General features: G+C 33.9%; 1 protein-coding gene across 1 annotated transcript in view; it reads right to left on the bottom strand.

Moving 5' to 3' along the window:
• Window positions 1-27,185, bottom strand: part of DIAPH3 (diaphanous related formin 3) — a 449,127-nt gene that overhangs the window by 309,532 nt on the left and 112,410 nt on the right. Inside the window, 10 exon segments of the mRNA XM_043995139.1 lie at window positions 1,414-1,518; window positions 3,663-3,727; window positions 3,832-3,950; window positions 11,259-11,375; window positions 11,668-11,786; window positions 12,337-12,447; window positions 20,791-20,896; window positions 22,349-22,485; window positions 25,262-25,331; window positions 25,455-25,529. Coding sequence (XP_043851074.1) covers window positions 1,414-1,518; window positions 3,663-3,727; window positions 3,832-3,950; window positions 11,259-11,375; window positions 11,668-11,786; window positions 12,337-12,447; window positions 20,791-20,896; window positions 22,349-22,485; window positions 25,262-25,331; window positions 25,455-25,529 — 1,024 coding nt within the window.

Genomic DNA, 27,185 nt, shown 5'->3' on the forward strand with positions numbered 1-27,185 from the left:
GAATGTTTGAATAGTTCCTTTATAACACTTTTATTCTTTTTTATTTTAGGTACTTTAAAACATTTTTCTGAAAAGAAGGCCAGAGACTTGACCAGACTCTCAAAGAGTTCAGTGACACAAAAACAGTTAAGAACCCTTGATCTTGGGCAATCATTTCTCAGGTGTTCTAAACATAAAAAAAAAACAAAGTAGAAACAGGGGGCTGAAGGTAATTAGTAATACCGTATTATTACCAATATATTTTCTTTTGCAAATTATGATTTAATATAAAATGCTTACCTTTACTCTTTTAATTTAATATTTAATTTAATCTAAGCATGATCAGAAATACTCTAAATTAGCTTCCAACCCTTTTAAACCATGTGACAAAGTGTTTTAAATAGCAAAAAGAAGAAATAATACTTGATCCTAGAGGTAAGAGGGAGCCACTGGAGTTTATGGAGAGGAAAGTGGTATGGTCAGAGCTATACTTTAGAAAAAACACTTTGGCAGCAGAGTATGTATTAGAGGAAGGAGAGTGTTGAGGAAAGGATACTACAATATTCCAGGAATGAAGTGAAGGCCTGTGGTAGGATGGTAGCCATGTGAGTAAAAAGAGGAGACATATATCAAAGCTGCTAGAATTTTAGCAAAGAAAAGATTTGTCAATGTCTGGGATATTTTGGATGAATGAGAATGAGGAGTTGAAGGTGACACTGAAATTGCAAAACTAAGTGACTAAGAAAATGGTGCTAACCTCTCTAATCATGGAAAAGTGGAGAAGAGGGTAGAATTTTAAAGGAAAAATGATGACCCCTTACTTGAACATGCAGAGCTTTTGATGTTTACAAGACATTCAGGTCTAAGCTTCCAGAAAGGAATTGGTGGTGTGTAATTGGAGCTGAGGCTATACAAATCTAGGTATTGCCTAAATAGACATAACTGAACCCATGACAACTAATGAGATCACCAAGTACTCAAACCTACAAAAATACATATCTCCATCTCTTATATACTCTGGGAATCATGGAATATTGTCATTTCTTAAGATTCCAAGTAACTCAAAAGGCAGAAAGTTACACTGTGACCATACATATGATACATTCAGCATGTTAGCAGTGACATAAAATAAGATTAAATTCATATTCAAGGCCAAGTATGAGCAGAAAAGGAAAAAGGCTATTTATGTAACAATAGTGAGAAATAGGAGCAGCTCAGCCTTCATACATGTTGATTCACCTGAAATATTAACAGACACATATTAAGCTATATAATGAATTGAATGAATGCTTTATGGAAGATTTTTGGACAACAAAGAATGACATGGTATGAAAAAGGTTTGGAGATGGTGTTCTCTACACTGGGAAAGGGAAAAAACACACTTATGAAATCGGAACTATCAAGTCTGCTAACTTGTGTAGATTTGTTTTTTACCTGGGATTTAAAAGCCTGTAATTCTGCTTGGAGCTCAGTGATCTTCTCTTCTTTTTTCTGTAATTGGGACTGAGTTTCTTGGTGAACTGTAAATTCTTTTTCAAACTGAAAAGAAAAATATACTTGAAATAAACACCTTTCATATATACAGATAATGAGAATGGCGGGCTAACAGCAGGGCAGATTCACTTCTGAATTGTCTTCTAATGGCGGCAATCACTGTGCTCCCTCATCCACTCTTTTTCCAAGTCATCTTAGCAAACAACAGTATTCACACAGCATTCTGGCAGTGACTGGGATAAAGATGCCAGCTGAATTTTCTCCTCTATATAAAGGTGACTGAACTAATACAGAGAGTTACAAACTTGATCCTTTTCATAAAAGGTATGTAAAATTTGAAAATTTAAATGATACTATATGAAAAATAATTGTTTAAAACTTTTTTTCCTGAATTTCCAGCATCACCGTCTTTAACGTAAACCAGGGATTTCTTAACTGTTTTTAGAGTTTTTTTATGTCAAAACTACAAAACTGCAAATCAATTGGAGACTATGGGAATTTTACATAAGAACTGTTGAGGGATACCTCAACAAAAGGTGGAAATATTCAATTTTATATCACTACTTTCTTTGACTTCTAATTCCTCAAGTCAGAGTCATCATAAGTCAAAGACGATATTATGGGGTGAGATAAGCAAAAGAGGAAGCTGCAGAGTGGCCTAAGTGTAGGAGGAGTTACAGGAATGTGGGGATGAAACATAAGAAAGAGCTGACTCCGGTTTATTGGCTTAAAGCCAGCTAATAGGAAGAAAAGCATTGCGATGCTGATTGGCTGGGAAAAAGCTAGGTCACCAGAGACAGCTTTTCAATGCTATATAGACATGTAGAGAGCTGTGCTCCTGTATTCTGAGATTTCTAGCTTGTTGCTGTTTAATGCAATTTATAACTTGAGAGGAAAGAAACCTCTCAGGGATTTCTGGCTGCCCTTTACTGCCCTCTGTGGTTAGAGAGGGAGAAAAAGAAGGGGAAAAACAGAATAAGCATCATATTTTGTCTTTAAGCTGTGCTTATTGCATAAAAGGCTCTGCTTTACCAGAAAGAAGCCAACTGAAGAAAACAAATTCTTGTGAAATGAACCATGGCTGAGCTTGTCTGTACTGTTCAAGAAGCGATCTTGAAAAATTCTGTAGTTCTCTAGTTATATAAACTGTCACTAACAAGGGCAATGCCAATTTGGAGGTCAGAGGCAATGGATGTTTAAAAAAGCACAACACTTTCTCAGTGCCTTACTACAGGTGGCTTTACCTAACATCAGTGGTGAAGATCAAAAGGAAAATTTTTAGTGAAGCATCTTTGTATACAACAAATTGTTCCTAAAGGGCTGAAGGACAGCAATACATGAAAGACCATACTTGTGAAATGCCCAAGGCATGTGGGTTTCTCCCACTCATGTGACTTTCTAAAAGTATCCACTATCCCCCAGGGATACTACATGCATTGATGAGTATAAGTGATTTGCTCTTTCCTAGTGTTGGTTTCTATTGATTATATAATATCATTATTGCTTTTACCCGTTAATTTAATAAATATTTTATGTTGAGAGTGAATAGTGCAACTGTGGTTAATACATTTTGTATAACTACCAAGAATAGGGGCTCAGGAGCTAGAATAGTGAGTAATAGGCATATATCCCACGTAAACAAACTCATAAGGATTACCCCAAGAACCTTGTAAGAAAATAATGAGTAGTAGTGTCATAGCATAAACCCCACTGGGAATCACAAACCCGCCAGTGTGAGTACAAGTTGCATGAGTGAGCAGATGAAAAGTGAGACTGGAAGTTCAAACTCTGACCAAGTTATATAAGGAACAAATATTGATGACAGACAAAAGTGCAAGTTTTGAGATTTGAAAGAACTTCAAGAATGGAATATAAAAATATTTCTCTTTGAAAATTGTATGTATAGTTTTTCACTTAGATTACATGACTTCAGGGGGCAGCTAGGTGGTGCAGTGGATAAAGCACTGGCCCTGGATTCAGGAGGACCTGAGTTCAAATCTAACCTCAGATACTTGACACTTACTAGCTGTGCGACTGGGCAACTCACTTAACCCTTATAAAACAAACAAACCCTTATAAAACAAAAAAAAACAAAAAAACAGATTACAGGACTTCATATATGTCCCTCTATTTCTAGAAGTCTATAGTTTTTTCTTTCTTATCTTACCCATTTCATCACTGTTACTTACTTTCCTGGAATATTCTGATGCTTTTTCTTCAAGTTCTTCTAGTTTTGCTTGATCAACACAAACATCTGTAATTATAAAAATGAAAAGTTCGCATATGATCTACCCTTGAACCTCTTCAGAATTTTAAAAGGTTTTTTTAAAACTTTTTATATACAAATTACATACTTACCTACAAATTGTCTTAGATCCACATCTAATTTTTTTCGATATGTAAAATCAGGATCTGTTCCATCTCTATGTAATACTATCTGAGATATGCATTCTTCAATTAATTTGAAATACTGTGGTCTAAAGTAAAAAGAAAAAAGAGGAAATTTAAATCACATTGGTGATATGACAAGTATCATTCTTACACATCAAGAAAATGCTTTATTAGGAGTATAATTTTTAAGTTCTGATGTTAATATTTCACAATGACAAAAACAACTATAATAGTTGTTTAACATAGGGTTAGTATTAAATAAAAATGGTTAGTCCTCTTAGTGCAGGCCCTACTACTGACACTATAGAACCAAAATTAAATTTTTTCACCAAAATCTAACTACGCTTAAATTTAGACCCTCTAATTTTCAGGCAGAAAGCAGAAAAAAATCTGTCAAACAAACAAAAAAAAAGAATGGATATGAAGAAAACAAACAAGAATTCTGAACCAAATTAAAAGTATCACAGAAATACAAATGTTAAGAGTTGGAATTTGAGACTCAGCAGCCGTCTAATACAAACATCTAGTACACAAAAGGAAACCTATATTGTGATATATTCTACAAGTGGTCATCTAACTTCTGCTGAAGACTTCCAAAGACAAAGAAATTTAACACCTCTTAAGGTAGCTCATTCCAATTTGAAACAATTTAAAAACTGTAAGTTTTGTCCTCACATCAATGCTCAATTTTATTCTTTGCAGCTTCTACCCATTGCTCCCTCTAGAATCAAAAAGAACAAGTTTGATTTCACCTCAAAAGGACAGAGTTTCAAATATTTTGTCATTCTTTCCCGTCTTCTCTTCACTATGTTGAAAATCCTGAATTCTTTGTACAACATAAATTAAAGACCTATCACTATCTTGGTGATGTTCCTTTAGATAGTATGCAGTTTATCCATGTCCTTGTTAAATTATGGTAGCCATAATAGAATACAACACTCCAGATGAGTTCTGATAAAGGTACAGCATAGTACCACTTCTTGATTCTTGGAATCTATGCCTCTCTTAATCCTGGCCAATTGCATAAACTATTGTTGTTGGTTTTTGTTATTTTTGTTGTTGCTGTTATTGTTTTGCAGGGCAATGGGGGTTAAGTGACTTGCCCAGGGTCACACAGCTAGCAAGGATCAAGTGTCTGAGGCAGGATTTGAACTCAGGTCCTCCTGAATCCAGGACTAGTACTTCATCCACTATGACACCTAGCTGCCCCTTTTTTGCTTTTGTTTTGGTTTTGGTTTTGGTTTTTTTGCAATTGCATAAACTATTAAGGCTACTACACCATACTACTGATTCACAATAATCTTAGAATTAACTAAAACCCCCAGATCCTTTTCAGAAAAAAATTGTGCCTAACCATGCCTCCCCCAATCTTGTAAAGTTGATTATTTTGTTCTCAAATAGAATACCTTTCATTTCCCCCTATTGAGCTGCATTTTATTATAATCAGTCTGATTCTCTGTCAAGATCTTTTTGAATCTTAACTGTCATTCAATATGGTAGCTCTTTCCAAGCTTTATGTAACATACAAATCTGATGAGCATTCCATCTCTGCTTTTCTTCAAATTATTGATTAAAATGTTAAATTGCACAGGGCCAAATGCAGATCCCTCTGAAATTCTACTGGAGACCTACTACAGTGCTAACAATGAAGAATAATCAACTATTCATTATGTCCAAAAATATGTAATGAATTATATCATCATATAATCCATATTTCTCTATATTCTCCAAAAGGTGTGAGATATTTTATTTGTCACCATTATCTACTAATTTAATAATCTTGTCAAAAAAGGAAATGAGGTTAATCTGTCATGATCTGTCCTTGATCTGTGTTTTCCATGGACTTTTATATTCTCAGAAAGCACAGCAATTACACCTGCCAGGTTACATACCTCTCTTCAGATTTTACAACATCTTTTCTACCTTCTCATTGCTAAAATCTATTTGCTTCCCCAACAGTCTTCCCCCTTCTTCAATGATTTAAGTACATGCCTCATGCATCCCCTCTCCACGTTTTCCTACTATTAACCTATATGATAATTAAACAAAATTAAATCCAATGATCTTCACTTCACCTTGGTCACCTCATATTAAAGTCATACCCTTGTATGACAAAGATTGTTCCACACCTAAGATGCCCAAAACAGAAATCACTAGCCTTTATTATCTCCTATTATTCTTCCTCATTCATACCTAATGGATTTTCCACATCACCCATCTCTGGTCCTGTGCTACTATGAAGTGCTGTTGGTTAGTTACTTTTTTTTTTTTTTGCAAGGCAATGAGGGTTAAGTGACTTGCCCAGGGTCACACAGCTAGTTAAGTGTCAAATGTCTGAGGCTGAATTTGAACTCAGGTCCTCCTGAATCCAAGGCCAGTGCTTTATCCACTGTGCCACCTAGCTGCCCCTAGTTACTTTTTAAAATGAGAATTTAAAAGCCACCAACAAAAATTAATTTGTCACTTTATAAGGAATACAAAATGAAGACTATATGATATTGTAAACTTTTACTTTGTACATTTTCTTAAGTATACATTAAATTTACAAGAGTAACAAAAATGTCTGTCCCCTTCTGAATTTGTGTTAACTTTCTCTGTACTTTAAATGTTTTATTAATACTCTTTCCTTTTCTTTTTCTGAAATACGATCCTTACTCATGCAGTCTCCCTCCACACAAACTCCACCAAAAAATAAGTCCCCCTTTATAATAAATAAGCATATTCAAGCAAAAAAAAAAGCACTCATTAGCCTTGTTTTAAAATACTCATTCTGTACTTTCAGTCAGCCCATTACCATTTTGAGAAAGGTGGGCAGCACACTTAATTATCATTCTTCAGTGTTCTTTTGATAGCCTTAACAAAGGCTAAATCTTTTATATATGAAGTACAACTGACACATTCATCTGTTGATGCCCAATAAATGTCAGCAGATGTAGGTCTCAAGCTCAGATGACAGTTTGGAAGTCTGCATTATTTTGCTGTCGTGCAATGCTAAGTAGATTCCAGCTCAATGAAGAGGGTGATGGCAACCATAAAGGATACTAATTTCTTTCTGAATTACATTGTCATTCTAGGGGTACTTCGACCCTGCCCTATCCATGCAGTTTTCCTGACATTCCTCCATATAGAACTTTTGTTTTTATGTTCCAGTATATTTTCTGTGCCTAGCCCCTGAGTTTACTGTATCTATGACATTTAAAGGGCTTATTGGTTGGTTACTAGCTTGATCTCATCTTGAACTAACCTTATTTTTCCCAGACTTCTTAATTACCTTCAAGTCACTAAAATGGCCAACATTTAAGGGCATAGCATGATAACTACCTTCAGCTACTGCCAAAGAAATGGGAACAGAATAGAGATGAGTGGAGTTTTTCTGAGTTTTTTAATAGATATGTATGAGATTAACAAGACAGGGAATATAAGGAAAGCCCATGAGAAAACAATGAGGAATGCCTATATAGGGGAAGGAAAGTGAAGGAGCAGCAAAAAACACAGGGGAAAAAAAAAGATACCAAAGAACAGAATGGAATGAAAACCAAAAGGTAACAAATTTCACAGAATGCAAGGGAGAAGAAGAACAAGGAGGAAATGACCAGCTTGCAAATACTATAGAGAACTTATGAAGGATGAGGAGTGGAAAAAGTTATCAGATTTGATGTCTATTCTCAGTACTTTGAAGAGAACTGTCATTGTAGAGTGGTAGAGAAGGAAACAATATTGAAAAGGGCTGAAGAGTGTAAAATGAAGAAAAGAAGACAGAAGTACAGGCTTTGCCTACAATTTTGGAAGTAAGAAGTGGGCAAACTAATTTTCTTTTCTTTTTAAAAGAAAATGTACTGGTGAAACATGAACATGTTTATAGGTAGAGAGGAAGAAATCAGTGAAGGACAGAATTTTAAAATGTAAGAGAACAAGGGAAGACAGTTATCACCTAAGGGAAAGGAAACAGAATAAGGATCTGTGTTAATCAAGAAAGAAAGGATGGGGCAGCTAGGTGGCACAGTGGATAGAGAACCGGCCCTGGAGTCAGGAGTACCTGAGTTCAAATCCGGCCTTAGACACTTAAATACTTACTAGCTGTGTGACCCTGGGCAAGTCACTTAACCCCAATTGCCTCGCTAAAAAAAAAAAAAAAAGAAAAGAAGGAAAGAAAGAAAATTATAAAGGAAAAGATGTTGACTTGGAATCACAGGATTTGGGTTCAAATCCAAATGCAACTCACTACCTTGGGAAATCAGGGGGAAGATGAATACAACAAGGAAAACAACATAAACTAGAAAAGGCTCAGCACTGTGTTTAATAATAACAATCATTTTGGGGAGTAGGGAAACAGTAAGGAAAGATAACTCCCTCCTTCAGCTGTAGAGATAAGAGAGCATGGATATGGAATGGTGCATATGCAGTGAAACGTGGTCACCATTATCATTTGATATTCCTTAACTATTTTTTTTCTTCTTCATAAGGGAAAACTCACTGTGTATATGGGAAATGTCTATAATATAAAATTATAAGAAATCAATAGCTCTTGAAAAAATGCAAATAAATGCAAAGGTCCGTGCAAAAGATGGAATCAAGAGAACAGAGAAAAAATAAAAGTGAGAGTAGTACAAAACTAGCACACTTGATTGACAAGCATATGTCAATGAAATATAAAATAATGCACAGAAACAGGAGGGATGCTAAAGGACTAGAGGGCTAAATTTGTGCTCACTTTTTTCAAGGGAAAGAGAAGAGGGTATATAAATTATATACAAGTAAACAAGACCAGATGGCCAGCTCAAATTTTATAATTCTATATATCTATAAAAAAAATTTTATCTTAACCAAGTTTTCTCAAACTTTTACTACATTTTGTATTCTAGAATCATCTTCCATTTTGCTAAAGTTTGCCTCTCTTTGACTCTTTTTCAAGACAGTCAAGTCAAGGAAAAACCAAGAGGTGCTATCAGATTGGCTAATATGACAAAAAAGGAAAATGATAAATATTGGAGAAGATGTGGGAAAATAGGGATACATGTTCCATTGGTGGAGTTGCGAACTGATACAACCATTCTAGAGAGCAATTTGAAACTGTCCAAAGGGATATAGAACTGCATACCCTTTGATCCAGTAATATCATTGCTAGGTCTGTATCCCAAAGAGATCATAATAAAGGGTAAAGGACCTGCAAAAATATGTATAGCAGCTCTTTCTGTGGTAGCAAAAAATTTGCAATTGAGGGGACGCCCATCAATTGGGCAATTTCTAAACACGTTGTGGTATATGAATGTAAAGGAATACTACTGTGCTATAAGAAATTATGGTCAGGATGATTTCAGAATCATTTTACATGAACTGATGCAAAATGAAAGGAGCAGAACCAGGAGAACATTGTATACTGTAACAGTAACACTATGTGATGATCAGCTATGAATGACTTAGCTCTTCTCGGGAATACAACGATCCAAGACAATTCCAAAGGACTCATGATAGAAAATGCTATGCACATCCAGTGAAAGAAATGATGGAGTCTGAATGCAAATCAAAGCATACTATTTTTACTGGGTTTTTTTTTTCACGAAACAGAATGTTTTCACAATATAGAAATATGGTTTACATGATTGCACATAATATAACCTATATCAAATTGCTTACCATTTTAGAGAAGGGAGAAGAGAGGGAGGAAAGTAGGGAGAATAATTTAGAACTCAAATATTTTTAAATGAATGTTATTGTCTTCATATATAATTGGAAAAAAAATAAAATACTATTTTAAAAAAGAAAAGAAAAACCAAGGGGTATAATGCCAATTCTGTACCCGGAAGCTCCTTGTTCATCAGGAAATCTTTTCTATGTTTGAATAACAGTTTGCTCCATTTTGTCATGTTCAAAATAAGTTTTAAATACATAAAAGGAAACAAATTCAGCTCTTTAAAGAAGGAGTAAAAAATGTCAAATTTCAAATGTTAAAGAAATTATAAAATGTCAAACAGGCCTACTTGAAGGGAAGGATAGGAACTTGTAAAAAGGAATTTCAAATGTAAGAAAAAGCAGTTCTAAAAGATAGTTTACAGGCTTGGGCCTTGCTATACAGCCACCACGTTTAGGCAAAATTCTGTCCTGCTACATTCAAGCACAAAAAATAAGAATGGCTCAAGGAATTAAGAGGACTGAGGTGTGTGGACTGTGGGGAGATCTTTTCAAATTCTGAATACAAATGGTCCAAATCTTTGTGAAAATGTTAAAATAAACAATTAATAAAAGCCTTGAAGTCTATGTATGAGGAAAGATATTTTATGTTTCTATGACTCTGTGGCATGGTCTACATGCAAGGACAGGGGCTTTTTCAACATAAAAAAAGTCATAAAGTACAGTTACTTTTAAATTACTAAGAGCCAAAGCTTCCATAGGCTTGATAATTTCAATGCTTGTAATTTTCAACATTAGTTCCATCTTCTTTTCTAAATCTAAAGATGATAAAATAGAATCTGAACATCTATTCTTTATGATACTGATCTTAAAGACAGAACTTTGTATTATCTACTTATAGTGTGAAGTAAATAATTAAATACAATTTGTAATTTTAAAAAGTACAATTTATTACAAAAGCAAAACTAAATACTAGATTTTGTGGGTAGTCCATTGTATTTCAATTGTTTGTATGAAACAGTTCTTAATACTTTGGCCCACACAAGAATGTAAAATAATAAGGGTATATTTACTCGATAGTATTACACCTTGGTTCGTATAGTGAATCATTTGACAGACTGCAAGGTCAAACACAGTAAGAACCTTGTCTTAGTTATCTTGGTATTTCCACAGGTGACACTTTTTGTAGTATGTAGCGTGTAGTAAGTTCATTCATTCATGAACCATTTAAGCATGGATTCACTAATGAACAAATCTAAAATGGTGGTAGCTCCACAAACAGCATCACAAGAGCCCTGAAAATAAGAGCCTTTGGGGAATAAGTATCAGATTCTACTCAGATCAGTGGCAACAAACATCACTGGCCAAAATATCTGCAAATGAAATTATAATATACGTAGAACTACACCTTATAGTCAGCACATATGAAATGGCAGAACTGGAAAAAAAAATACATGATCATACTAACAAACATGATTCGCTAATGAATTAGTAATTCATCTCTTCTACATGGCTCCTCAAATGAAAGTAGCTTGAGTGAACTTAAACCTCCACTGAATGACAATAATTATATATAATAATATAATATGGCATTCAGTATCTTACCTTTAAACATGTCATCTAAAGCACAAGACTAAAAAAACTAATCTATCATTTATATAAGTAGATAGTATAAAAGTTTATCTAGCTAAAATTTTCACATAATTTTAGAAAATAACAAGTTACACAAATAAAAGTTTGGACTATGTTAGTTTGATGCAACTTACCGTATGAAATAATCATTTCTGATGAGCAAAAGATGTTGAAGTATAGAAAGAAAATATCCTTCTGCTCTTGTTTCCTTCACGGTGTTCCATAACATATTGTAAACATCATTCACTTCAGTAAATCAGTTAAGGAACAGAACAAATTGTTGGATGGAAATATAATACAATTGATAAAAGTACTGTATTAGTCAAACCAACAGCATAGATTAAATACAAATATAGCAACCAATAGATTAAAAGAATGATCTAACACTGATATTGTCGAGTAAGGTTCTTCCACAACTGTTACTTTACAAAGGTTCTGTTGCATTTGTTTAGATTTAAATTTCACATCGAATAGGTAACAAGTAGTCTTCAAAATTCTAATTTTTCATGTTCAAAAGAAATTAATTTCAGTAAAAAAGGATATTCAAGTTCAGCTCTAATATCTTCTAAACGATGAGAGAATTCAATAAAATCTTCCTCCTTATGTTCCTCAAACACTTTAAGTTGAATATCTAGACTATCACTTTTGATATGTTTCAAATTCTGCAATAAAATTAGGTAGCAGTAAGTAATTCTGGGTAGAGGCCTCCTTTCCAAAAATGGTGTTAAATAATTACAAAAGTAATGCTATTTTTTAAAAAATATTTTTGAGGGACTGAGCTGGCCTCAACTATTTTTATTTCTAGCATATGCTATGAAAAAATGTTAAATTTTAAAGATCTTAATTCACATTTCAAAAACAGATTTTCATAAAAGTCTTCATATTCTTTCAAATCAGTTTTTCAGAGAGGCTTTTCATTTAATTCTTCTTCCATTCAAATAGTCTCCTAATTTACATATATACAATGTTTCTCTTAGTGTAGTCTGAGATCTCATGGGTGTCCACAAAATCCCCTAAGTGTTTTTAAGATCAAAAACTATTTTCAAAATAATACTAAGACATTTTAATTTCTAATATGCTAAATATCAATAAACATAACTCACATAAACAAAAGTTCTTTGGCGAGTCCTCAATAATTTTAAAGAATATTAACAGGTCCTAAGACTAAAAAGCTCAAAAAATGGCAATACAGAGAAACTATACAGCACTTACAGGCAGTATTTGTTTTAATCCACAACGCATAAACTCATTTCTGATATGAAGTCTGAAGTCTAAGTCATCAGGAGATGTAACAAGGGCATTGATGAGTTGCATACAAGCTACCTACAATGGAAAATATCAAGAGAATTGCGGTTAATAGGGACAAAATTTAAATATCTAATTTTTCCCAAAGCTACAGAATTTCTATTTTCATTATAGGACTGAGGATTTAAAGAGCCCTAATTTTAAGTAAAATATTTTAGTGAAAACTGAATCTAAACATGGGGGCAGCTAGATAGCACAGTGGATAGAGAGTATCAAGCCTAGAGTCAGGGAGACCTGAATTTAAATCCAGCCTCACACACTTACTAGCTTTGAGGGCAAATCTTTGAACCCTTTTCTCTCAGTTTCCTCATCTGTAAAATGAGCTGGAAAAGGAAATGGCAAACCAATTTTGCCAAGAAAACCTCAAATGGAATCACAAAGACTTGGATAGGACTGAAACAATGAACAACAATGAAATGTAAATGCAACTTTTTTAAAGTTACAAGATTTTTTTCATTTACATGGTTGTCAGAGATTGCCACTCTATTATAAAATCCATTCTACCTAGAATCTCTTACTAAAAATAGGTAAACATAATGGATCAGATCTTTATAGCAGAGAATGTCTTTTCAATGCTGATAGATTAGAAAGGATCTTCTTAAATAAATTAAAACTATGAACAACCATATAAAAAAGCTACAAGTTACTAAACATAAGAGAAATGCAAATTAAAACTACATCCCCAGCATTTATTACAGTACCTGACATATACTAAAAGTATGTTAGTTCATTGATTTAAGATGACAAGAGAAAAATACAGGAAGTGTTCAAGACATTGTGAAAAAATGGGAATGCCAGAATACTATAAGAAGAGCTCTGAACTGTTACAATCAGTCTGAAAAACAATTTGAAACTACAACCAAAAAGTCACTAAATTGTATATAACTTTTGACAACAAACATTTATTTTATTTTTTCCAGTTACATGTAAGGGTAGTTTTCAACATTCATTTTCATAAGATTGAGAGTTCCAAATTTTCTCTCTCCCTCCCCTTTCCTCTCCCCTCCACAAGACAGCAACCAATCTGATATAGGATATATATCCACAATCCACAAGTGCTCTTTTTATCAGTTCTTTCTATGGGGTGGAGAGTAAGCTTCATCATTAGTCCCTTGGGATTGTCTTAGATCACTGTATTGCTGAGAGTAGTTAATTCATTCACAATTGCTCACTGAACACGTATAAAACCTTTGAGCCAGTCATTCTGCTATTAAGCATGGACAGACACCCAAGGAAGTCAAAGACAGAGAGAAAAGATCTAATATGTACAAAGATGTTTGTAGTCTTAATATTGAAGAACTGGAAACAAAATAGGTGCTTATCAAGTGGGCATTGACTAAACAAATTGTTTTATGTGAATGAAATGAAACTTATTGTACCTTAAGAAATGATTAATGTAATTCTGTAATTTGATATCTTTTGCTCACATAAAAATGGTTTTTTTGAACAGTAAGGGGAACAATCCTTACTTTGTACACAACAGTCATTTTATTCAATTAGGTGATAATTTTACCTAAATAAAACTTTATATTATTTGGTTTTCTATATAAACACACTAATTCAATTTGCATATGTTTGTGCTTTGGACAATTGATGGATTCTGAAAAATTTGGAAAAGTTTCCATGAACTGATATAAAATGAAATGAGCAGAACCAAGAAAACAATTAATGTGAAAAAAAAAATTTTGAAAAACTTTAGAAGTCTAATCATAGGGGCAGCTAGGTGGCGCAGGGGATAGAGCACCGGCCCTGGAGTCAGGAGTACCTGAGTTCAAATCCGGCCTTAGACACTTAAATACTTACTAGCTGTGTGACCCTGGGCAAGTCACTTAACCCCAATTGCCTCGCTAAGAAAAAAAAAAAAAAAAGAAGTCTAATCATAGCAGTGACCGACCTATCACAATTTCAAGACAGAAGATGGAGCCATGCTCCAACCCCCAAACCTCCCATTCTCTTACTAGAAAGGGGATAGATTACAGATAGAGAATTAGACATGCACTTTCAGACATGATCAGCAGTGTTGATTTGTTTTGCTTGTCCATATATGTTTGTTACATGGGGGAATTTTACTGAAGGAAAGATAGAAAACGAATAGAGATTGACATAGAAAAAAGAACCAATAAAACACTTTTTAATGTATCAAAGGGAAAAAAAGCAATAGAGAAAAGGACACAGGATATAATGAGGACAAGCGTAGAATTAGTTTGTGATTCACATAACTAAAAACTATGATTTAAAAATATAAAAATTGTTTTCTAATAATCATTCCCAAAAAAGTAATTTTTGCATATAAATATAAAAATGCAATTACAGTAAAAATTAGGGCATGTGATGACTTACTATTTTTAAAGACTTTTCAAAATCTTGCTTAGAAAAGAACTTCTAGAGAAAGGTTTAAAACAATTGAGAAGATGATCAAGCATTAAAAATATTTTTTCATGTTTATTGTATGCATAGTACTGATCAGAAAAAGAAAAATATTTAGATAAGACAAGGTCTCTACATTCAGGGGAATTCCAAAAAAGAGAGCAATGAACATAAGTAAGAGATAAAATGGGAATATGGGGAGGGAATTTTATTAAAGAGTCGATTGAAAGACACTGAATATTAACAAGTAGAGAAGTAAAAGTATAAGATCTACACATAAAGAAAATTATTTGTGTAGGAGGGTGGATTAGGAGTCAAAGTTGAAGAATAATAATAGGGATCATGACTTCAGAGAACTAAAGCTGAAGCATGATTATTGTCTTTTGGTAAAGAGAACCTAGACTACTGGCAAACATGGCCTGGGTTATAATTCATTTTGCTTAACTGTTCATATTTGTTACAAGTGTGGCTTGGTGGTTGGAAGGAAGGTGTAATGGGAAATTAAACATTTTTTTTTTTTTTTTAGGCAATGGGGGTTAAGTGACTTGCCCAGGGTCACACAGCTAGTAAGTGTCAAGTGTCTGAGGTCGGATTTGAACTCAGGTACTCCTGAATCCAGGGCTGGTGCTTTAACCACTGCGCCATCTAGCTGCCCCCAACATCTTTTTTTTTAAAGAAAAAAATGAGTCTATACACTTTCACACACAGATTCCATTACTAGGTATAAATCTCAAGGTAGTCAATGACAAAAAAGGCCCAATATATACCAAAAATATTTATAGCAATTTTTTGGTATAGTAGCAAAGGAAAGGAAATACAGTAGATGCCCATCACAAGCTGTGACACATGAATGTCAAACAGTAGTACTGTGTGGTAAGAAATGAAGAATTATATATATATATATATATACACACACACACACACACACACACACACACACACACAAGCATGGAAAGACATATAAACTGATACAAAGCAAAGCAAGCAGAATGAGAAAAACTATGTGTGACTTCAGTAGTTTAAATAAAAATAATAAAAACAATCAAAACTGAATGCTGAGGGGGCAGCTAGGTGGTGTATTGGATAAAGCACCAGCCTTGGATTCAGGAGGACCTCAGCTCACATCTGACCTCAGACACTTGACATTTACTAGCTGTGTGACCCTGGGCAAGTCACTTAACCCCCATGGCCCAGGCAAAAAACAAACAAACAAAACAAAACAAAAAAATGCCCCAAATTAAATGCTGAGAAATTAAAACCAAGTCTAACCCCAAAGGAGACATTTGAAAAGGTACTTCTCCTCTCCCCCATTTATTCACAAAGCTAAGGAATTAAAAATGTGGAATAAGTATCTCATGTTGAACATTTTCAATGCGATGGCTTTAATTAATTTTTTCTCCTTTTTTCTTTATTTGTCATGAGGGACAGTTATCTGGGAAGGACATGTGATATTGAGAAATATAGGTGATGGGGCAAAAAGGATATCAATACAAATGTGTATACGCATACAAACACACACACAAATTTAAGAAGAGAAAATAGAGGAGTAGTTCAAGTAAGGGATAATGGAAGCCTATACTAGGAAAATATCATGGAAATACAATAAATGGAAGGAAAAGATAATACAGAAGTGTAATAGCCATGATGTGGTAACTGAACAGCTATGACAGGGTAAAAGATGGTAGGGAATGTTATAAATATGAACAGGACAACCAAATATAATGAAATTGTTTTAAAAGAAGAAATGTAACTAACTTGGCTTGGGACATCTGGAATTTAAGATACTAGAATCATATCCAGATAGAAATATCCTATAGGCAGATGCATAAACAAGTCTGGAGCTCAGAACAATGATCAAAAGAATCTACCCATCAACAAGTATTTATTAAGTGTCTACCATCCTTTGAATTAACCTCAATTGCAGCTCAGAGGTTTATAGAGTTCCATGATCCACAACAATATATCATCATTTGAAAAACATTGGGGCATTGAAAAATAGAGCCTTTTGTTTTTGAAACAAGCATAGGGCTGCTCAGAGCATTTTGACATTTTCCAAAGGTAATCTAGCCTAATGTTTACCTCCTTTTCAAAACACGGTCCAAATAACTGACTGTCTAGGATATATGTACTGATGGACAAAATGGTGTTTCTATCCAAATAGTCTGAAAAGTAATCATTATTCATCCATTTGGTTTTTCCTGTGTGGATAATAAAGTCACTTAAATAAAGACATCTCATTAAAGAGCCTCTCCAAGGTTCCAGAGCTTGATAGAATCATCAAAATTTCTTCTGCAAACAGCACATGGATCCCCTCACTACCCTCTCTGCTTTATATTCAGTATGAGGTTTCTTCCATGATAGTATATTATTTCCTTTGGCAAGGATATGTAACTTTGTTTTATGCATTGTGTAATATTATTGATCAGAGGCTTGTAAAACAAGGTTACTTCTTGTTATATCTTTCAAGAAATCTCATAAATTTTGACATGCAATGGAAACAACTTTTCGGAGGAAAATTTTTAAGGCTGCAGTTTGTTCTACCTAATAAAATGTTTTTATAGTCAAAGAACAGTAAGAACAATAAGATTTTCAAATTCTTGTTCTATCTACATTTGTCAGTCATATAACTAACATTTATACAGTGTGTGCCATTTGCCAAGCACTATGCTCAGTAGATCAAATGACACAACATCTGTAAAGCGCTTTGCAAACCTTAAAATCACTATAATAAATGTTAGTGATTATTGTTGTTGTCATAGTGTATATTGTTTTCTTGAGTCTGTTTACATCACTCTGTAAATCTTGTACTGGTCCTCTGAATTTTTCACTCATCATTTCTGACCGTGAAATAATATCGAATTACATTAACATACAATATTTTGTTTAACCAGTTCCCAATCAACAGATACTGACTTTGCCGTCTCAACTACATCAAGTCCCTGAAACTATCTCCTGACTCTTCCCAGAAGACTGCTACTATCACTTCTCTAGGAAAAATCTGTCATATGCCATGAGCTCCTTCTTTTTACAACTCTATCCCATAAAAACTCTTTATATCATTCTGTACTCTTTCTTCCTTTATTCTATTTGAGGAAATATCATCTTTCTTCTCGCCTAGGCCAAGCCCTCCACTTCATCCTTCAATCTCCCCCTCTCCCCCTATTGCTACAAATATGCACACATATTCTTCTGCAGGGAAAAGAAAACCATTCCATTGCTCTACCATCCCCTCAAATCAATGTCATATTTCTCATTTTACATCCAAACTTCTTTTTAAAAAGGTTATATGCCCTTGTTTCCAATCCCTCCCCTCCCATTTATCTAGCAACCACTTGCATTTGCACTAAGCTTGTCAACAAGATCTTAACTAAAGCCAAGAGTTGGCTCACTCTGCTTCACTAGAGTGTGGAGAACACTTACTGTGTGATCACAAACAAACTGACTTAAGCTCTGTCACTGCTACTTTTCTCCTTATATACACCTACAGATTCTCAGTGGGAAGGGGAAATAAGTCGTTTTTTAAGGAGATGATATTTGTGCCAAGTGCTCAAAAGGGTGAGAAGAAAAAGGAGGAAAGGAGAAGGCATGTCTAACGGGCAGAACAGAAGCAATAAATGGAATGTCATGTTCGGGAACAGTAAGGAGACCAGTTTTCTGAAGCAGAGTGCCCAAGAGAGAATACTGCATAATCTGCCTGAAAAGATAGGCTGGGTCAAAATGGGAAAGGCTTTAAATGACAGAGAGGGATGTATTTTATCCCAGAGGCAATAAGGAGGCACTGACACTCAAGCTAGGTGTTAAATGGCTTAATAAATATCTGTTACATTGAATGGCCTCACAGTCAATCTTTTGTAACACTAGTATTCTCACAGAAGTTCTGCACTCATATCTTCAAATAACTAAAAATATCTCTACCTGGCACCTCAAACTCTATGTGTCCAAAACTAATATTATTTCCCTAAAACCTATTCCTCCTTTCAAATTTCTGGCAGCAGCACTATCACTTATAGCATCTCCTATGTTCCAAACCTTGGTGTTACCTTTGACTTCCTTCTCCTTCACCTGCCAAATCCTATCCTGATAAGCTGTCCCTTCCTCTTCCTTAATATTCCCTGAATCTCTCCCATCAGTCCTTATTCCTCTCCTGTGCTACTGTAATATAATCTGCTAAATGCTCCTCCTACCTATCTTCACTCTCTTTTATACTCTAAAAATCAGATTCATGCCAGCTTAATCTTTATGCACAGATTTGGTCACGTCACTTTATTCAAAATGCTTCAGCAGCTCCCTAGAAACTGAAAAAGGTTCTGATGTCTTATCCTGGCATTCAGTGTCCTCTACAATCTGGTAGCCAGCCTGCCTTATCACAAAAACAATATTTACCTCCTCTGTCCCTTGCTCCCTCCCCCATTGTCCCACATTTTTTGCCTCCCAGCATTAGCTTACATTCTATTTCCTATGTCTATGCTATCGTCTCCCCAACTCCCTAGTCCCTTTATGTGCTGAAATTCTGCCACATGTGCATGGTGGATGGAAGGCTTGAATTAGTCAAAAGACCTGAGTTCAAATCTCATCTCTGACATTTATTAACAGTGTGATGATGGACAATTCAATTCACCTCTCAAAATCTCAGATCCCTTATCTGCATAACATTTGCACTATCTATATCACACAGTTATTTTAAACAAGATACTCTGCAAACTGAAGCACTATCTAAATGTGAGTTTATTGCATAGCCTTAGACTGTTTATGAAGCCTTAAGTGAGGAAATTTCCCATTTCTATAAAATCTATAACCAGTATGAAACAAGTCAGTTGTCATGATATGGAAGTAATGAAATCGCAGCCTGAGAAGACTTTATTATAATCTGGATGTACCAAGTTCAAGATGAGTTTCTTGTAGCACCATCAATGAACCTTGTTCTTCCTCATGCTAGTACCTGGCAACCTCTCTGTACTCATTTCAGCTTAACTGTATCTCTGATTCTTCCCATCTGTTTAAGGACCTAAGAGCCAACATTTGCCCTAAACTCCTCTCCCTTGTATCTGCTGCCTCCATGTCTATGGGTGCCTCAGTTTTGGCCATATTCCTTCTTTGATATGAGAAGAAAGATGATAATTAAAGGCCTAATACTTTATGCATTATTGCTCTGACTGATTCTTCTTTAGGGCTATTAAAACTGTGATGCTCTGGAGGAGTTCAGAGAAACCTGGAAGGACTTGCACGAACTGATGATGAGTGAGATGAGCAGAACCAGAAGAACATTGTACACAGTATCATCAACATTGTGTGTTGATCAACTGTGATGGACTAAATTCTTCTCACCAATGCAATGGTACAGGAGAGTTCCAGGGGACTCATGATGGAAGGGGATCTCCAAATCCAGAAAAAAAAAAAACAACAACGGTGGAGTATGGATGCTGATTGAACAATACTATTTCTTTTGTTTTGGGGGCTGTTGTTTTTCTATTTTGAGATTTTTTCCTTATTGCTCTGATTCTTCTCTTATAACATGACTAATGCAGAAATGTTTAATGTTATTATATATATATATATATATATGTGTGTGTGTGTGTGTGTGTGTGTGTGTGTGTGTGTGTGTGTGTGTGTGTGTGTGTGTATATATATATATATATATATAAAAACCTATATCTGATTACCTACTGCCTAGGGGAGGGGGGGAGGGAGGGGAGGGAGAAAAATTTTAAATTGGAAATCTTATATAAACAAATATTGAAAACTATCTTTACATGTAACTGGAAAAAAATAAAATACTTTTATCAGAAAAAAAAAAACTATGATGCTCCTATAGGCCAGACACATGTAAAAAATTTACTTTGTATGGCAAAGCAATATGTCCAAATAGAAACATACTACATTAAATGTATCTACTATATTTCAAATAGAAACTTACTAGGAAAAGGAAAAACTTTAAAATCTTGTAGAAGAAAAAATAGAAATCTTTACCCTTTAAAATAGAAATAAAACACATACTTGCAATTGAACAGAATTTTCCTGAAGACCTTCTACAATCGAAGAAAACCTATCAATTTTCTTTTCTTCTCCAGCTGTAGTTAAGGCTTCTAAAACTTCTTCAAGGCTATTAAAAATCACAAATCAATTATCTGTATTATTAAACTGGAATTTAGTCAATTAAAATTTACACCATTAAACTGACTAAGCACATACAAACTAAAAAAGACCTGATCTAACTAAATGTATAACTATGTAGAAAGCAAATGAATAACCTTTTAGAACTGTTTTAATAGCTTGTTAGAGTAAATAATATAAACTGTTAAATATATACAAAATAGAAAATTTTCATATAACAATAGTGTATATTTTTTCCTATTCTCACATGTTCCAAATTTTATGGCACAGATGAGGCAGCAGAGTGTGTTGGAAAAGAGTTTTTGAATCAGAAGACCCTAGTTCAAATTTCAGCTTTGCTAACAATCCATGGAGAAGTCACTCAATATGCTATGCCAATTTGTTCTTGTTTTTTAATGAGCTTTTATTTTAGAATTTGTAATACAGATTTTCCTATTTGCTTTTACTGTTATATCGATACATTCCTTCAGCTATAATATCTTGAGTCCAACATAAATTCAACCAAAAAGGCAGCAACATTTTCTAAATCACACAATTATTTGTAATTTTTTTAAATCATCAAAACAAGTCAAAAAATCCAATTCTATTCTAAGAAGCACTTACTACAATGAAAACAATATTCCTCTGAGGAATCAATAAAACTTCTTATCTTGGATCTTTAAATCCAGTCTATGGTTCATATCTTCATGCCAATGTAAATATCCTCTTATAAAAAGAAAAGCATTCAGTTGTTCCTTCTGAAGTGGAATTTATCTGGTGTGGTATCTAACATATTCAAGGATCATGGTTAGGATTATTCCTCAATCAGCGTATGTATCAATTCTTTTTAAGATCTTAGTGATGAGTATGAGCATATCATTCTACATAATAGGCTAATTTAAATGTAGTATTTCTATAACATTCTTATAATTCAGGTTTCTAAGTATACCAGCTTACACATACATCTCTCAAAATATATATTATATTAAACCAATGACAAAAAGTATCTCCATTTCAAGATATTAGAAGCAGATAATACCTGGCCAAAAAAAAAGATTTTTAAAGATAAAAAAATCAAGAATTTAGATAACGTCATAAGAATAATGTAAAACTTTATTTAAAGCATATAATTATATATAAAAATTTTAGTTATATGATCCCACACAAATCTAAAATAGTTACAGAAATATATTCAAGGATAAATTACTTTTCACAAAACTAAAGTGGAAAGGTAGAGGTATAAAATCTTATCAGTTTCATAATGAACAAAATTAATTTAATCACTCATTTAATATCATACTTAATAAAATAATTAAAATTATATACTTAATATATAATATACATTGTTAAATTATTAAATCAATTAAAATAAATTTAAATTGCTGTTCTAACGACAATTTTAATAAGATTTTAAAATTAGATTATTGTAAAGTGTTATAAAAAAATTAAATGGGACACTTACACATTTTCCTCTCCAACAATACATATTGCAGAAAGAAGTTTAACAACATCCACCATCATGTTGGCTTGCTGGGGGTCCATGGCCTTGGCCAATAATGACAGACACTTTTCTTCTCCCATAATTCTTTCCAAACCATACTAAAATATTTTGAAAACAAAAATGTTAAAATTCTTATTTTAAAAAATTCATCAAATATACATTTAGATGTAATTAAATAGCATAGGCTAATACTTCATTCTTGCTCTTGTTCTACCACAAACTCCAAGAAAGAAAAAGAAACAAAACAGTACTATCTTTTGAGCAAGAACCATGTATATTGGCTAAAGAAGAAAATCCTACTTTAAGAACAATAATAATTTTTAAAACTTACACTATCAGATTTAATTCTTCTCAGAAATACAATGATCCAAGATAATTCCAAAGGACTCATGATAGAAAATGCTTTCCCCATCCATAAAAAAGAACTATGGAATATGGATGCAGATTGAACCATATTGTTTCTGCTTTTTTTGTTTCTTTCTTTTGAGGTTTTTCCCTTTTGTTCTGGTTCTTCTTTCATAATGTGACTAATGCAGAAATGTTTAATGTGATTTGTACATATATAATCTATATCAGATTACTTGCTGTCTTGAGGAGGGGGAAGGGAAGGAGGGAGAAAAATTTGTAACTAGAAATGTTGAAAACTATCTCTACATGTAACTAGAAAATAATAAAATACTTTTATGATTAAAAAAAACTTACACTATCATATGTTTCAGTTACAAAATCTTTGGCTGACCTTTTGTGATTTGATTCTTACAACAACCGACCTCTTTTCCCCATTTCATGTATGTAATTGTTTAGAATATATATTCTGTATGGATTAAAATAAACCATTCTGATTAGATAACATAAGCTTACAAGGAGACACTGCTCAAATTGTCTGTTACTTTTTGCTCCATTCATTTTTGAAACTTTCCTAGTTTTACAGGTATCGTGTGGAAGAGCAAAGAGATTGTGACTTTCCTGCCCACGGTATGCCTAACATAGTAAATTAAAGAGTCCAGGCTCAAACTCCTGTCTTGGGACCAAACACCTAGTGACCTTTTCACTGTACCATGCTGCCTTCTCTAATGTGGTTGAAAATCAATAAACTTTTATGAAGCGCCTACTATGGCTTCCACACTGGAAGTATAAAGACAAGACAGACAGACAGACCAATCCTCTAGGAGCTTTTCAAGCACCAGAGAGAGGGGAGCACATCCAAATGGTAGCATTTACCTAATCAGAACAAAGAGACGATCTGGATTTTATGAAAGAATTGATAATAAATTCAGCACCTATTCTATAGAGAGCACTGTACTATATGTACAATGGCATGAAAGACAGATTCGAAAAAGAAAAGTGGACATTGGAAGACCACATAGGATATTACTATAGCAGTACACATAGCAAAGACCTCTACTAGGACAGTTGAAGTAGGACAAGAAAATGGGGACACAGAAGGTAGAGCTACTGGTACTACAGGACTTGTCAGATTACTGACTAAATATAAGCATTAAGGGAGAGCTACTAAGGACATGCCAATTACACGATACCTGTAAAACTAGGAAAGGTTCAAAAATTAATGGAACAAAAGGTAACAGACAATTTGAGCAGAGTGTCTCCTTGTAAGCATATGTTATCTAATCAGAATGGTTTATTTTAATCATAAAGAATATATATTCTAAGCAATTATTATCAAACCAGTATGATTTGAGATCAGGATGAATTGTGATTATTATTGTCATATTACAGTTTATCAGAAAAAAAAAAACCAGATTACAATAATGATGTGATTAAAAGGATTTAAAAGGAAAGAAACTCTCTTTTCCAGCTCATGTCTACACTGTGTGAAATATAGAGCACTGAAAATGAGCTAAAGCAATAAATTCAATTCAACAAGTAATTATTAAAGGCCTATGTGCAAGGCACCAACCAGAAAAGTAAATGTACATACTATGTATCACATAGGGACTTTTTTATAGAAGAGAATACAGTCTGTGAAGAAACTGATAAAGACTTAGTAACAGCATTTTCTCTCAAATTGTGAAACATAGTAGATAAAGAGGTTGGCCCTAAAAACATTAAAAGCTGGGTCAGCTAGGTGGCGCAATGGATAGAGCACCGGCCCTGGATTCAGGAGGACCTGAGTTCAAATCCGGCCTCAGACACTTAACACTTACTAGCTGTGTGACCCTGGGCAAGTCACTTAACCCCAACTGCCTCACCAACAAACAAACAAACAAACCATTAAAGGCTTCATTCCAAAGGAGCTTCTAGATCAGAAAAAGACCTAGCAACTAGTTTCCTTTAGCAGGAATTGGGATTTCTGAAGATGGCTGGATGAACATTGAGTAAAGTAACCTGCACCCACACACCTACAGCAGAAAAAAACTGAACTACTATATTCATTCAACATCCCGATCAGTGTCTTAGAAAGGTAAAAAGAAAAGAAAATCAGCCTGGTAGTTTATTTAGGGTTGTTATTTTTTTTTTTAAATAATACTATATACTATATAGTATGCTATATAGTATATAATACTACATACTATACCACCACTAAGTGAGAAGTGAAAAAATGTGCTTTAGTTGATTTTACTCGGTTACATTTAAAAAACAGAATTTGCATTAACTTTCAAATTTAAAACACTGGAAAGTCAATAGTGAATCAATTTATTCCCAGGTTCCTCTTACTCGTAAAATAAACATGTTAACAGAACATAATTTAATAATATAATATAAATAATAAATAAAATACATACCAGGTAAATTTAAGTGAAAATTTAGAGATGAACTATTAGATCATATTCATAATGACAAATGATCTGGAGATAACAAAACATGATTTACTACCATTCACATTTCTACATCTACTTTATGAGACTCTCCTACCTTTGTGTTCATCAAAGCCTTCAAACACTGTATGACTTTGTGCTGACTCCTCTTCACAATTTTTTCCTGGCTGGAATGAAATGATATGAAATGAAATGAAATTATATGATATGATATAATGCATGATAATATATTGTGATAATATAATAACTGTATTTACAAATACAGATAAAATAATTTCAATAATACTTACATTTTACTATTAATAAGTTTTTCCAAAATATCTAGCAATAAACCAAGGCCTTCATGTCCAAAGTTTTCCACCCAACTGAAAAATATAATATGATAAAATTAATTACAAATGTTTGAGATAAACCTAAGACAAAATGTAACCTACTTCCAGTAGAGGGGAATTAACATTAGACTTGGAGTCAAGGAAAGAAAAGAAAGGAGAGAAAGGAGGAAAGAGTGCTAAGAATCACATCATTTTGGATTATTTTTAAACTTATCTTATCTGTTAAGTTAATGGGATCCCAAATATTAGTCTTCATCCAATAACCAACAAAGGGACACAACAGCAACCAAATCATATCTATTCTATCCAGAGGCAGTTAGTGGTACAATGACTACAGTACTGTGTCTGAAGCAAGGAAAATTAGTTCAAATCTGGCTTCAGAACTTTACTAGCTGTGTGACCCTGGGTAACTTAACCTCTGTTTGCCTCAGTTTCCTCAACTCAAAAGAGAGATAATTATAGCATCTCCCTCACAGGGTTATTGTGAGACTCAAGTGAGATAATATTTGTAATGCACTTAAGCACAGTGTTTAGCACATAGTAAGAACTCACTGTCTTCCCATTCCCCATGAATGAAACAAAAAAGTTAAATACAAGAATGAGACAGAAGTACTTCTTGGAGAGGCAAAGGAAGGAATTGGTCTTACTGTACTTCTAGCATGTTGTTGTTGTTGTTATTGTTGTTTAGTTCTGTCTGACTATTCATGACCCCATTTAGAGTTTTCTTGGCAAAGGTACTAAAGTGGTTGGCTATTTCCTTCTCCAACTCATTGTACGGATAAGGAACTGAGACAAATGGGGTTAAGTGACTTGCCCAGGGTCACACAGTTAATAAGTGTCTGAGGCCAGATTTGACCTCAGGAAGATGAGTCTTCCTGACTCCAGACCCTCTGCTCTATTCACAATACCACCTCAAATTTATAAGAAATATTATGTCACAGAACTTTTGGTCTGCTTATATTGCAGTGCTAGTGATAACATTCACCAAAAGGCCAACTTGAAGGAAATTGCAGTTTATATGCCAAAATCTATTGAAAAGAATGAAGAGACAAAAAACCTCCACACAGATTCAATCTCTCTGTCCAGACTGACCACACATTTCTCCCCTTACTCCTAATCTTATCTTCCTTCTGCTTTCTATAGAAATGCCTTTCTGGTTCCCCTCAGGTATAGGAGCTCTTCCTTCAACCTTAAAATTATTCTGCATTTCCTCTCAACATTGTTGCAGAGATTTACCCATGCAGGTCCAGGTGCTCCCTTTCCCTCTCTCCTTCAGGTCATGAGAATATAAGTTTCTTAAAGACAGGAGTCTTTTCATTTATCTTTGAATATCCAGTCTACAAAAGTGCTGGGCACATCATGGGAATTCAATAAAATCTTCTTGAAATAAATTCAATTTTATAAAATCTTCCAAATTAAATTCATATATACATTAATATTCAATAAATTTAGTACAAAGGTGAGCATAGCGAAAGGTGGTAAAAAATACATTTAAAGAAACAAGAGTGGCCAAAGTCTTATAGACTACCGAAGCCTGAAATTTAAAGGAAGAAGAGAGTCTCATGGTGCTCTATATGGGCAATGGTAAATAATACCACACACACAAAAAAATACATTCCATTATAATAGAACAGGCAGGAAATGATAAATACTGATGTAGGAGACATCAGCTGCCTATGTATTCAGAAC

The sequence above is a fragment of the Dromiciops gliroides genome, chromosome 3 (genome assembly GCF_019393635.1).
Source record: "Dromiciops gliroides isolate mDroGli1 chromosome 3, mDroGli1.pri, whole genome shotgun sequence".
In the NCBI taxonomy this organism is placed as follows: domain Eukaryota; kingdom Metazoa; phylum Chordata; class Mammalia; order Microbiotheria; family Microbiotheriidae; genus Dromiciops; species Dromiciops gliroides.